Genomic DNA, 14,751 nt, shown 5'->3' with positions numbered 1-14,751 from the left:
AAAGGACAGAAAGGGTTTAGAAACTAGGGTGTCAAGGAAACTGGACTGCAGTTTTAATAAGAATGAGAGTGTAAGAAAGCTGGAAGAACAGGAGGTACTGAGATTAAATTTTCCTAAACAGAAAATTTTTAGATCTGTGTTGTCCCAATAAGGTAGTCACTAGCCACAGTGACTATTTACATTTACATTCATTAAAATTAAAAATTATGTTCCTCAGTCACACTAGCCACATTTCAAGTGCTCAATAGCTATGCATGGCCACCATATTGTCCATATTGGACAAGGCAGATAAGACATCTCCATCATATAGAAAGGTCCACTGGAGAGTGTGGCATTAGATAATGCCAAATTCTAGGAAATTTCCAGGAGTGTGAGTTGAAGACAAATAGAGACAAAAGCCATTAGAGGAGAGGTAGTAAAGGAATCAGGAAGGTGGGATATTTGATGGGTTTCCCAGAGAGGTGTTGAATTCAGCCTGTGGCAGGAGTTCCAATGGAGAAGATATGAGCTAGATGCTAAAGTCCTCACTGAATGTAGTGGGTGTGACCAGATAGATGAATGTGTAAACTTTGTTGGGAGCTGTAATGTGCTTCCTAGGAGTATATCCGAAACCCTTCAGGCCTATCATAGTGTCCTTTGCTTTTGAAACATGCTTGACTGACTCAATCTAGACCCAAGCCCAGAATGACATTCCAGATCCCACCTAAACCTCTCCTGAACCATTCCCCTGGTTCAAAAATCACCTCCGTTGAAACTATATCAAGTTGCTTCAGCCAACTCAATACTATGGGGTGAAAAAGGAACCTGCTGAGTTAACTCTATACAGTCGGGTTAACTAAACAGCTGAAAATAATGCATCTATGGGCATAGCTATAGTTTCAATGCAAGATTTAACAAACACTATCTGTACGAGAATATATGACAAAAGTAATCATTTTGAAGAACATGGGTAGTTTGTGTATGTCTGTTGTGTTTATTAAATGTATTTGTTATAATCTAGGACTTACACTTAAGATTTTTTATGATCAAGAGGGACGGCTATCAATGAAGCTAGTTATATTAGCTTTTCATGGCTAAAAATATCACACAAAACAATTTCCAGTGTCATCAGAGCTAGGTGCCACCAGCCTTCCCTTTTCTTAAGAGTTGACAGCTATGAGCTACAAACCCACAGTAATCCTGCCCTACTAACATCAATTCATGAGTCAGCACAAGTTCTCTGGTCCTCTCATTCCTCTGTCCCTCACCCCAGAGATTACTGTAATACCAGAATGGGGGTAAGGTCTACCATTTTTCGAAGGTCATTAACACCTTGTTTGGATGAGTAAATGAGCAATCCTCTCTATTACTTAGTAATTATAAGTAATTTTTATAAGCTAAAATAGGCCCAGTCCCTCTTTTCTCCTGTCACCATTGCTAATTCCTCTTAACTTTTCCCATTCTTATTAATATCTGCAATTTTACTCTCACTTGTTTTTAAGAACTAGGAAGAAACTGGGTGCTACTGTCCTGTTTCTTATTTTTCAATAGGCTATACATTTGTAGTCTGTTGGTTCTGCTAGGTTATATAGTTATTTGTATGTAATGGGCTCTTCCACAGCAATATGCAGCAGACAATTCCTTTTGATAAGCCATAGCAAGCTTAACTGAGTCATGACGTATGCTGTCAAATAGCTTCCAATGAGGCAAACAGTACTTTTCCTAAGGTAGCGTATGTTTCACCCAGTTTCAACATGACTATAGGGCCTCACATGACCAAAGAAATTACTTGCTTCATTTGCGAAAAGTTACAGAAGGGTATGGAGTTAATATTTGATTGAGCTAACTGAATTTTAAAGAGGTATATGTTCTAGCAGGCTTTCTTCCTCCTTAGGTCTAGTGAAACCTGTTTTTTAAAAATCTTAGCATTGAATTAACAGGTCAATTTTTTAAGTTTGTTTTTTCATTCTATAGTTTAATTACTCCCTAATGAGAATCCCAAATCAATTCTTTTTAAATTTTCATTTTAAATGTCATATAATAAGTAATATTAATAGAAATGACTGTCAAGATAGTATTTCTGATTCTCTCCCATTGACTTTGCAGCCTGAAGCCATTCCAAATTCTGACATTAATTTTAATGTTTCCAGGACAGATGCTGTTAGGGCTTTCAGCACAAGTAGTAGATAATCAGCAGACATTTAGTTAACTTGTGAAGCTTCATCTGAATATCCTTCAGTTACCCAGGGGATCTGGGTGATATTATAGCTCCAATGTCAGCCTGAAGAGCAACATCAGTAATGGGCATCATACCTACTTCCCTCCCCAATGCAGCAATAAGGCAAGGCAAAGAAGACTGTAAACCATTGATCTGAACTATATAAATGGGCTGAACATAAAATTGTGTTGTTATATTCATCCCCAAAGCAAAATTTACCTAACATATAATACAAGTAGTCCCATTCAATTGCATCAAAGGACTTCTTGGCATCTAATAAAATTGTTGCTATTGGTTCCAGTTTTCTCTTTGTACTCCAGATGAGTTGCATTAGCCTATGCAGATCATCTGATACTTATCTCCAGACATAAAGTCTTCTTGGATAAGGGCCTATTAGATTTGTGATTACTTTAGTCATGTAGCAAGTGTTCTGGTGTCTATTATTTTATGCCTAATATCCTTTTATCCTTGTATAAAAGAATATTTTTCATAATACTGTTAAGGGGGTAACATGCCATCTTCATATGGATATGCAATAGGATAAAGAACTGTAGGTTGCCTTGATTCTAAGCCACAGATAATGTTTGATGCTTTAAAAATTCAGTACAAACCATTTAAATGCATTATCTTTATTCATAGTCTATTTCTGAAACTAGGGGCTGTTCAGTGTGCTGATGGCATAGAGAAGTTAATGTGTTGGTAAGCAACCTAAATTTTATAAAGCTATTTTGAAAGTAACTCAATGCCACAGAAAGTAGTATCAATTACTCCTTGCTTTTCAATTGACATTGCAAGGCTGCTCCAAATTCCTTTTCTTCAGTTCAGCATCTGCAAAGAAAAGGAAGGCACAGAATACCTCTATGGGAGATTTCTGGGTATTGCAATCACAAGAGGTACTTCTTTAAAACACAGCCTGAAATATTTCACAATTGGATTTTTTCCCCAAGTATTAATTAACCCTTTCATGCCCTGAGAATAGAGAATTGCATACAAGGGGAAAGCTGAGCAGTGGAGAATAAGGGTAAAGCCAGTTGATAATCTTGAGGGTTCCTATAACCTATATCTTGTGAGACAGGCTAGAGTAGTGAGAAGGACGTGGCCTTTGGAACCAGTTTTAATCTTGGTTCCATTCTTTACTTACCAGAATAGCTTGGCAAGCTAGGAGCAGCACTAAACTTGGGTTTTCTCAGTCACAAAATGTGGTCATGATGCTCAGCCCTGGAGTTGTTTTAAAGTTCAGAAAAGATAACACATATATATAAAGAACTTAATCAAATATTTAACACTCAATAAATGTCATATGTTTCATTATAGTTATTGATAATAATAAAATGAGCTATATGTATATCTATATTTGCATCTTTCAGTAATCATAGAAAGGTCTAATCCAACAGCACATTGAGTATTCAGATTAGGCTTCATGGCATTATGCTGGGAAAATAATGACATTCAACAAAGTGCACTGTGAAAATTTACTTTGTGACTAATCTACACAGAATAAATGCACTTTTTAAACCTATAGTATCTGAAGACAGGATTCTTGAAAAAACAAACCAATAAGCACACACTAAAAATACACACACACATAATAAAAGTCCTTTCCATTATTATTAATCTTCTGTATTAACTCGGTATATTTGATTGAGTCCAAGAGATCCAGCTTTTCTTCAAATATATTGGTTAGATATAAAGGAAACAAAATGGTTAATGCAATGAAGGTACAGAAATAACACTCTTCCTAGGACTTCCCAGTTAAAGGAGCCCAGTTTTATATGCTTGCAAAAAAAAAAAAAAAAAGTAAATGAGCCAAGAGTCTCTAGTTTAAATGTATAGAATGTAATAATTCAAAAGGATTCAGCTTCAGCAGAATTTTGTATTTCTATAGTCAGAGTTTTGTTTTTTTAAAAAAACTAATTTCTAAATAGATAGAATCTTTTGAAATATGCTACATAATTTTTCTTAATAGTTGGAAAAATATGTTTGGCGTCTGAGTAAAGCAATTTCTAGAGAAAACACATGATCAAAACCTGAGGCTAAAACCCTAAGTACATATACAGAAATGTACACAATATTCCCAGGATATGTATAAACAAGGAGAGCCACTTAGTAAATGGTACTGGGTTTTGGTAATAGTATAATCCACTCTCATTAGGCATCTCCCTTTTGTGCATTAATATGTGACATCATAGTCTCAGATAACATTTCATAACGCAATGAAATAAAAAGCCCCTCCAGATTGCAACTGTTAGATAATCAGATTCTGTAGTGTTCATTATGACTGCAATTATGTAGCAAAACTCTCCAAATATAGTTCAGTTATTGCGGTTATTAATCATTCTGGTTTTGTTTCAAGTACTTGCTTTATAGCCTGCTGGACAGACTCCATTATTCTACAAGCTGAATGCAGAAAGTCAAACATGTGCATGTGAATCTGCTGTTCTAACGGCCTTTCAACATAATTTACCCTTTCAATTTGTATTTGTGAATACAAAAAAAAGTGGAGAAATAAAGCTGGTGTCAATAGAGTCACTGACCTTTGCAGTAAACAGAAGATAGTTCTTAACGAAAAACAACTTGGCAAATAAGAAATCTATTTTCCTAGAACTAGAAATAGTGCTGCTTAAGAAGTTAAGTCTCAGAATAGCAATCAGTTCTTATAGAAAAGGGGGGGAAAACACCTCAAAGAATCTATACATTTGATAAGGAAAAAAAATAAGAGAGTCAGAAGGTGTGCATTTTTAGAGGTTCAAAGAACCAACATTACAGATAGAAGGTATTTCTAAACACTTTATGCACAAAACCATATATTCTGATTAATTTAACTACAAGATGCCAAGTAAAAGACAGATTTATTATAGAGAACAAACACCATCTGCACCATCTTAAATCATTACTGTAGATGTATTTCTAGGAAAAAAATATACCTGAAAAGTTCTGAGATGCTAAAGTATTAACTAAATAGGATTCCAACAGACCCAGGGAAAGTGGCTCCATTTTATTTAAATGTTAACACGTAGAGAGGCTACATGTTAAATAAATATAATAATACATTGATATGTTATCGATGTAATGGTTCACAAAATGCACATCACCAATTTCAAGTAGTCCATGATTTTTTCAATTTGGCTACATACATTGGGCCCCAGGCTTTGCCCTTATCTGGAATCACCAATAGCCCACATTCCTGGCCAGTGGGAGCAAATGTGAAGTCTTGGGAGCAAGTCCTTGCCATTTCCTTAATGTCCACAGGCATGATGTTACTGTAGGAGTTTAAAACTTCACTGATCACATCTTGATTTTCTGCCTTGGAAAGTGTGCATGTAGAGTACACAAGTAGCCCTCCAGGACGTAAGGCCTTAATTGCAGACCTGCATGTAATCAGGAAAATGCAAAAGATTGGTTATGTACATTAAAAAGGAACTATGGGGGCTGAGGGCAAGAAAGCTTACATACTTGAAATTAACCCTACTCTGACTCTGACTGTAATAACTTTGGGTGTTTTCTAGCCTTACAACTATTTCTTTCTAATGTATCCCCGGATGACTGGGAAAATGATAATGAGACCAATCAACACGGGAAAGACAGAGAGTATGTCTGACTGGTTCATTGTTTTGTTCTTCTAAGGACAGGAGGATGGAGGCAGAGCATGAAATAATGGGTCTGTCTTTGAATATACTGAGTGGTACTAATGGGTAGGTGGGAAGGAGAATCTGAACTTCAGGAAAGGGGTTAGGGCTCAGTGATAGATGAAGTCATGTGAATAAACAGGATTTCCCAGGAAAAGAACAAGGAAGAAAAGTGGACTAAAGACAGAGAATGCCTATATGTAAAGACAGCAGAACTTAGAAAAAATTTAGAAGGCTTCTCCAGATAAAAGTATAGCTTTAGGGAAAAGATGGGAAGATTTTTTCCCCCAAGGGGAAGACTTGAACATATTTGTAGATGCAGATCCAGGAGAACAGTCCCAAGACTTCAGGCTGCAAATGGAGGAGTTAGCTTCAGAAAAGATGGGATTCCAGCTCTTCATCTGAAACAACAAGGGAGCATGAACAGGGAACCGAGACGTTCTAAGGTAAATGAAAGTTCACAATAGACAGCCTTGATAATAAGTGTGGAGGGGGAAGCAAGGTCATCTACTGAGACAGAAAACTAGAAAAGTTTTAGTCCTGCTGCTGTGGTGATAACCCCAGAGCAATTACTAATCAAGAACTTTTTTTTTTTTAAGAAATCATGTTCCAGAACCTCTACTGGATTTAAAAGTACAGTCAGCCCCGTCTCAACCTATATTTAAACAACTAGAGCACCTCCCAATAACTAAGGTTTATAATGAAGATCCACATCATCAAAGCAAGTTCAAACTCTGTCTTCTATGTTCGATTATTAAAGGATTGAAAAATTCTAACTCAAGACAAGCAAACTGATGACGATTTTTTTCTCCTCTTTCTGTAGACATCCTTAAATATAATGTGTAATAAAAAATGTACTAACTCAAAACAATAAAGTAAAAAGGATAGAGAGAACCATTAACTAACAGTGAATTTCAACACATTTCTGAAAGATGATATGCAGACAGACGAATAGTGAATGAAGAGAGTAGAGACAGCCCTACAGCCACAGAGGGTATAATTTGACCTGCAGAACTACAGAGGGGTTTGGGACCTGGAAAAGCCAGACTAAATGTGACAGGAGTAAAAAGTGAAAACAAAGATATTAATTCAAAGCATAGATAAGAAACCACAGATTTCAGACTCCCATATATGGCACGTCAGGCAGCCAGGTAAAAAGTTGGAAGGTTTTTTTTAACTGAAGTATAGCTGATTTACAATGTTGTGTTAATTTCTGCTGTAGATCAAAGCAATTCAGTTATACAGTGTTTTCCATATTCTTTACCATTATGGTTTATCACAGGATATTAAATATTTTTCCTGTGCTATACAGTAGGACCCTGTTTATCCATTCTATGCATAACAGTTTGCATCTGCTACTCCCAAACTCCCAATCCATCCCTCCCTCACCTCACCTCCCCCTTGGCAACCACAAGTCCGTTCTCTATATCTGTGAGTCTGTTTCTGTTTCATAGATAAGTTCATTTGTGTTATATTTTAGGTTCCACATATAAGTGATATCATATGGTATTTGTCTTTCTCTTTCTGACTTACTTCACTTAGTATGATAATCTCCAGGTCCATCCATGTTGCTGAAAATGGATTATTTCATTCCTTTTTATGGCTGAGTACTATTCCATTATATATATGTACCACATCTTCTTTATCCATTCATCTGTCGATGGACATTTAGGTTGTTTCCATGTCTTGGCTACTGTGAATAGTGCTGCTATGAACATAGGGGGGTGCATGTATTTTTTTGAATTATAGTTTTCTCTGGATATATGCCCAGGAGTGGGATTGCTGAATCGTATGGCAACTCTACTTAATAGCTTTTTGAAGAAACTCCATACTGTTTTTCATAATGGTTGTACCAACTTACATTCCCACCAACAGTGTAGGAGGGTTCCCTTTTCTCCACACCCTCTCCAACATTTCTTATTTGTAGACTTTTTAATGATGGCCATTCTGACTGATGTGAGGTGCTACCTCGTTGCAGTTTTGATTTGCATTTCTCTAATAATTAGTGACGTTGAGCAACTTATCATGTTCCTGTTGGCCATCGGTATGTCTTCTTTGAAGAAGTCTATTTAGGTCTTCTGCCCATTTTTTGATTGGGTTGTTTGTTTTTTTGTTGTTGAGTTCTATGAACTGTTTGTATACTTTGGACATTAAGCCCTTGTCAGTCGCATTGTTTGCAAATGTTTTCTCCCATTCTGTAGGTGGTCTTTTAGTTTTGTTTATGGTTTCCTTTGCTGTGCAAAAGCTTGTAAGTTTGATTAGACCCCATTTGTTTATTTTTGCTTTTATGTCTATTGCCTTTGGAGACTGACCTAAGAAAACATCGGTACGATTTATGTCAAAGAACATTTTGCCTATGTTCTCTTCTAGGAGTTTTATGGTATCATTCTTACGTTTAAGTCTTTAAGCCATTTTGAGTTTATTTTTGTCTAGGTGTGAGGGAGTGTTCTAACTTCACTGATTTACATGCAGCTGTCCAACTTTCCCAACACCACTTGCTGAAGAAACTTTCTTCCAGTTGTATATTCTTGTCTCCTTTGTCGAAGATTAATTGACCATAGGTGTGTGGGTTAATTTCTGGGCTCTCTATTCTGTTCCCTTGATCCACATGTCTGTTTTTGCGCCAGTACCATGCTGTTTTGATTACTATCACTTTATAGTATTATCTGAAGTCTTGGAGGGTTATGCCTCCTGCTTTGTTTTTGTTCCTCAGTATAGCTTTGGCAATTCTGGGTCTTTTATGGTTCCATATAAATTTTTGGATTACTTGTTCTACTTCTGTGAAAAATGTCATGGGTAATTTGATAGGGATTGGATCTAAACTGTAGATTGCTATGGGTAGTATGGCCAATTTAACAATATTAATTCTTACAATCCAAGAGTATGGGATATCTTCCCATTTCTTTGAATCATCTTCAATTTCCTTTATAGTTTTATAGTTCTCAGCATATAAGTGTTTTACCTCCTTGGTCAGGTTTATTCCTAAGTATTCTGCGGGGGGGGGGGGTTGTGATATTAAAAGGTACTGTTTTTTTACATTCCCTTTCTGATATTTCACTGTTACTATAAAGAAATGCAACCGATTTATGTATGTTAATCCTGTATCCTGCTACCTTGCTGATTTTGTTTATCAGTTCTAGGAGTTTCTGTGCAGAATCTTTAGGATTTTCTATATATAGTATCATGTTATCTGATATAATGACAATTTTACCTCTTCCCTAAAATTTGGAAGCTTTTTAATCTAAGAAAGTTGAATAAACTAGGGAGGCCTAAGGCACCCCCTCCCCAAACTAAAGACCTCTGCATTCAGCAAATCATAAAGTGACATCACCAGGCAAAAATTATCACCCCTAAAATAAACCTCCTAGTACTTTACTGTCCCATTATTAAATAAAAACGTACAATGAAGGATTATTAAGGGTGAGAAATGCTTATGCAATATGTGAGATCAAAAGTAAAAGAAACAAACAAAAAATGGCCTACAAAGAAACAGAAACTTCAGGGAACAAAAGAGACATAACAAGACCTTATAAATGCATAAAGATCAGCAAAAATACAGGACCCACAAAACAATAACAGAATGCCATGAAACAGGACCAAGAAGAGGCCTCTTTGAAATGAAACACATGTTTATCAAAATAATATTTTATAGAAGTGTTTGGAAGTTAAGGTTGAAAAATCTTCCAAAAAAGCAGAACAACAGATGGACTGAAAATGACACAGGGAAGATTAATCAAGCAGGTCCAAATTTCAGTTAACAGGAGTACTGGAAAGATAGTACAGAGAATTGGGGGATGGGGACTTGAATTAGTGAAATAAGAATTTTCTAGAGATGAAAAGAAGTGTTCAGATTAAAATAGCTCATCATAAGGCTAGAATATCCATTATTATTTATTCAGCATCTATTATGGGCATTGTTCTAGATGTTGGGTATACACTGAAATAGAACAACAACAATAAAAAAAAAAAACCCTCAGTTTCATGAAGCTTACATTCTAGCTGGGGGAGAAAGACTACAAAAATAAGTAAGTCTGTCATGGACTGAACTGTGTCCCCTCAAAATTCGTATGTTGAAGCCATAACCCCCAATACCTCAGAATGTGACTGTATTTGGAGATAACATCTTTAAAGAGGTAATTAAGTTATTAAAATGACGTCATTAGGGTGGGCCCTAATCCAATATGTCTGGTGTCCTTATAAGAAGAGGAAATTTGGACACAATTACAGAGGGAAGATCAAGTGAAGACACAGGGCAAAGACAGCTATCCAAGCAGAGAGGCCTCAGAAGAAACCAACCCTGCAGACACCTTGATCTCAGACTTCTAGCTTTCAGCACTGTGAGAAATATCTGTTGTTTAAGCCATTCAGTCTGTGGTACTGTGTTATGGTAGTCCTAGCAAACTAATACAAAGTATTTACACATATATGCACATACATATATAAACACATACACACATAATAATATATACACACACACACACATATATATGTATGCATGTGTGTATGTTTGCACGTGTGTTTTCCCCCACCAAGCAATCCTCCAATCCTCTGCAAACACTGACTGCATGTCCTACAATTTATTTCAATTCTGACACTATCCACCTGGTCCCACAAGACTGTCCTTCGAATGCCAACTGCAAGTCCAAGTCTTTGGCACTTCTGACACACTGGTTATAAAACGGGGGTTCCCACAAACCCCTCCTTGGGTTAAATAATTTTCTAGAATGGCTCTGTTACTTACTATGTTACTGATTTATTATTACAAGATACAATGCAGTAACAGCCAGATGGAAGAGATGCACAGGGCAAAGTATGCCCTCTCCAGGCACACCACCCTCCCAACACCTCCTCTCCACCCTGAAAGCCCTGTAAATCTCTTCAGTGACGGTTTTTTAGAGGCTTCATTAAATAGGTGTAATTGATTAAATCATTGGCCACTGGTGATTAAACTCCATCTCCAGCCCCTCTCCCATCCCTAAAGAGGGGCAGGGGTGGAGCTGAAAGTTCCAACCCTCTAATTATACAGTCAGTTCCCCTGGCAACCAGTCCCCCATCCTTAGGGGCTGCCCCAAAGTCACATTAACATAAACTCAGGTATGGTTGAAAGGGCTTGTTATGAATAATAAAAGTTGCTCCTTTCACCCTTACCAAAGCCAGATATTATAACAAAAGACGTTCCTATCACTCTTATCACTTAGGAAATTACAAGGGTTTTAGGAGCTCTGGCCTGGAACCAGGAACAAAGATGAAATACATATTCACAATATCACAGTTTGCTTATTTTTTAATTTAGTGATAGGTTCTATAAAGAAACTTAAATCAGGGTAAGAGGATTAGGAGTGCCTGGATGGTAACAGGGATTGCAGTTTTAAGTAGGATTATTAGAATAGGATGACACTTCAAGAAGTGACATCTGAACAAAGACCTGAGAAGAGAAGGTAAGGAAGTGGGCCATGTAGATATCTGAGGAAAGAGCATTCTGCACAAAAGGAGTAGCCAGTGCAAAGACCCTCAGACATGTCTGAGGAAGGAGGAGGCCAGTGTGACTGTAGCACAGGGAAGAAAGTGGTGGTAGGGTAAGATGAGATCAGGGAGCTAAGAGGAGAGGGTGCAGAGGGTCTGACACAACACTGTCAAAACTCCAACCTTATAGTGAATGAAAAACATCCACATTTAGATGCATTATTGTTAAATTTTAGAACTTTGAGAACAAAGGAAAAATGCTAAATGCCTCCAGAGAGAAGAACTGGTTGCCTCTAAGGGTCCAGGAATCAGACTGGCATCTGTGGAGTAGTGTACTCCAAATCCTGGGAAAAAGGCAATTTAAAGTGGATGCTATTTACTGCCACACTGTCAAATAAATACATAGGAGGGAGACAGAAACTTTCAGATATCTGATGACTCAGAAATTTTACCTCTAGCAGAATGAGGAGGTAAATCAAGAAAGAAGAGAACTGTGACACAGAAAACAGTGAACGCCACATAGGAGAACAATGAAGGGAGTGGAGCCCCAGAATGATAACTGCATGGGAGCCCTTAGAGGGTAACTACTCCAGATGAGAAGGAGAGGGAGACTCCAGGGAGAAGTGAGACGGGAGAAAAGAGATGAAATGACTGAAAACTGAGAAAACCTTGAAGATTTGATACATGCACCTGGGGTGGGTGTGTAAGGGGGAGAAGAAAAGAGAGAGAGTCTGTTCCATCTAATCTGATTATAAGAAAATTTTCCTCTCAGTGTCATTCTGATCACAACACTGAACCAATAGAGAAGGAAATTTAATTCTAATGTATTAGTCCATTCTGCAGTGAATAAAACAATATATATTGATTATTGGCCCTCAATGTTCAGAATCATTCCATAAACTTATCTTAGTAATGTTTCAGAACAGATTATAAAATCTCAGAAAGAATACCGTCAACCTTGACAACATAAACATAAAGGTGCAGGTATAAGACACTGGGAAGTAGAGGGGAGAAATGTAAGATGGGGCGGGGCTGTAAATATTGTTATATTACAAAAAGAGAAACCAAGAGCTATTGCTCTGATTATTTGAAAAAAGAATAAAGCTCGAAGTGTGTTTAGACAGACTTTCTACCGCTAACAGAACAAGAAATGTAGATCTAAGTGTGAAGTACTAAGTTTCCAAGCTGACTGAGGGAGAAACTGTAACAGGGTGAGAACACAGGTTGTAGAGTGCTGTGAAGAGGTAAGGGAGGTATAAGTGAGATGAGCCCAAGCAAAAAGTCAGGGCAGGCACACCTCGGAGATATGGCAGGTTTGGTTCTAGATCACAATAAAGCAAATAAAGTGAATCTCAATAAAGCGAGTCACAAATTTTTTGGTTTCCCAGTGCATAAAAAAGTTATGTTTACACTATACTGTAGTCTATTAAGTGTGCAATAACATTATGTCTAAAAAAATGTACATACCTTAATTAAAAAACACTTTATTGCTGAGAAACGCTAACCATCATCTGAGCCTTCAGCAAGTTGTAATACTTTTGCAATAGTAACATCAAGGAACACTGATCACAGATCACCATAACAAATACAATAATAATGAAAAGTTTGAAATATTGTTAGAATTACCTAAAAGTGACACAGAGACACAAAATGAACAAAGGCTATTGGAAAAATGGTGCCAACAGACTTGTTGGATGCGTGGTTGTCACAAACCTTCAATTTGTAAAAACATAGTATCTGAGAAACACAATAAAACAAGGTGTGCCTGTAGTCAATGTCTAAAGTTGATAAATGAAGTAATAAAGGATAAACATATTATTTAGAGGTTTAGGAGGGACCTGAAGAATAAATAAAGTATAAATAATTGTAAGTGGTTGCTCTGAGGAGTAAAGCTAGGGGAAGATGGGGGAGTGGTAGGGGTAAATTACTTTTAACTAAACACTCATTTATATTTTTAATTTTTTACCCATGTCATATATTTCTACGATAATACAAATTAAAGGGTAGCTATGACAGCAGTATAAATATTAGAAATTTTCCCATAGAGGTCAGTTGTTTTTTTTTGTTCTTTTAATTTGACTATTAAGGGATTAACTCTCTAGAAAACTCATTCCCTGAGGTCCAGATAACTAAAATTGTATGGTATCCAGTATTTCTGGTCTTCTCATATATCCACCTACTGATATAAAAAAAAACTGGGAGGTGACTACCAATTTACAGTAGCTTACCACTGTAAGCCTACTTAACCTTCAGTGTTTGCTGTTAATTTCTAAAAAAAGTTTTTTAACCTGTCTTCTTACTTGTCACTGTCTCCTAAATATTCTCCACAGAAACTTTTTTAAAAGGCTCAGATCTAGACACCAGAGATGTGAACTGTTATGGGATAACAGCCTATGGGAGGAAGAATGATGGCCCACAAAGATGTCCATATCCTAATCCCCAGAACATTTAAACATGTCACATTATATGGCAAAAGGGTATTTGCAGATGTGATGAAATTAAGGGTCTTAAAATGGGAAGATTACACTGGATTATCTGAGTGGGCCCAATGTAATTACAAAGATCCTTATAAATAGAAAAGGGAAGCAGGAGAGTCAGAGAAAGAGAGGTGATGATTGAAGCTAAGGCTGGAGTGACAGGAATGCTAGCCAAAGGTCACAAGCCAAGGAATGTGGGCTGCATCTAGAAGCTGGAAAAGGTAAGGAAATCATTCTCCCTGTCTTAGTCTGTTTGGGTCGCTATAACAAAAACGCCATAGACTAGGTGGTTTAAACAATAAACATTTATTTCTCATAGTTCAGGAAGCTGGGAAGTCCAAGATTAAGGCACCAGCAGGTTCAGCATCTGCTGAGGATACCTGCCTCCTGGTTCATAGATGGCCACTGTGTCCTCCCATGGCAGTAGGAGAATGGGAGCACTCTGAGGGCTCTGTTATAAGGGCACTAATCCCATCATGAGCGCTCCACCCTCATAACCTAATCATCTCCCAAAGGCCTAACACAATCATCTTTGGGATTAGGATTTCAACATATGAATTTTCGGTCTATAGCACTCCCCTAGAGCCTCCAGAAGAAATCGCAGCTCTGTAAACACCTTGATTTTGAAACTATGACCTCCAGAAGTGTAAGATAATAAATCTGTGTTATTTTAAGCCACTAAATTTATGGTAATTTGTTACTAATAGCAGCAATAGGAAACTAACACACACCTGGTGATGGCTTTTCAATTTTTTTTACAGTGACATACTGAGGCATCGGTAGATTTTGCTAAAATTGTGCAAGTTACAACTACACTCATTTTGGATCATTTTCTACTGACTATAGCAATGAGTATAAGATTTTCTTTAAAAAAAGTTAGATTATTGTGCAAGGGATATAGACAATTTGAATGAGGGTATCTTTAAATTCCCATTAAAAGGATTTATTTTGATCCTAATTCCACAGTTAGCAAAACCAATGCCTAATC

At 37.0% G+C, this 14,751-nt stretch overlaps 1 protein-coding gene across 2 annotated transcripts in view; it reads right to left on the bottom strand.

The window, feature by feature from the left end:
* Positions 1-2,422: 2,422 nt before the first annotated feature.
* NSUN3 (NOP2/Sun RNA methyltransferase 3) overlaps positions 2,423-14,751 on the bottom strand; it is a 54,132-nt gene continuing 41,803 nt past the window's right edge. The window contains exons 6-7 of one of the 2 annotated variants that reach the window (XM_060010500.2): positions 5,332-5,565; positions 2,423-3,415 (exon numbers count right to left, since the gene is read on the bottom strand). In XM_060010500.2, coding sequence (XP_059866483.1) covers positions 3,388-3,415; positions 5,332-5,565 — 262 coding nt within the window. In that variant the 3' untranslated portion in view covers positions 2,423-3,387. The other variant, XM_060010499.1, reaches the window with a different exon arrangement.

This window comes from Delphinus delphis, chromosome 4, assembly GCF_949987515.2.
Source record: "Delphinus delphis chromosome 4, mDelDel1.2, whole genome shotgun sequence".
NCBI lineage: Eukaryota > Metazoa > Chordata > Mammalia > Artiodactyla > Delphinidae > Delphinus > Delphinus delphis.
Note: the sequence above shows the minus strand (reverse complement) of the source record. Positions and strands in the feature narration are given on the sequence as shown.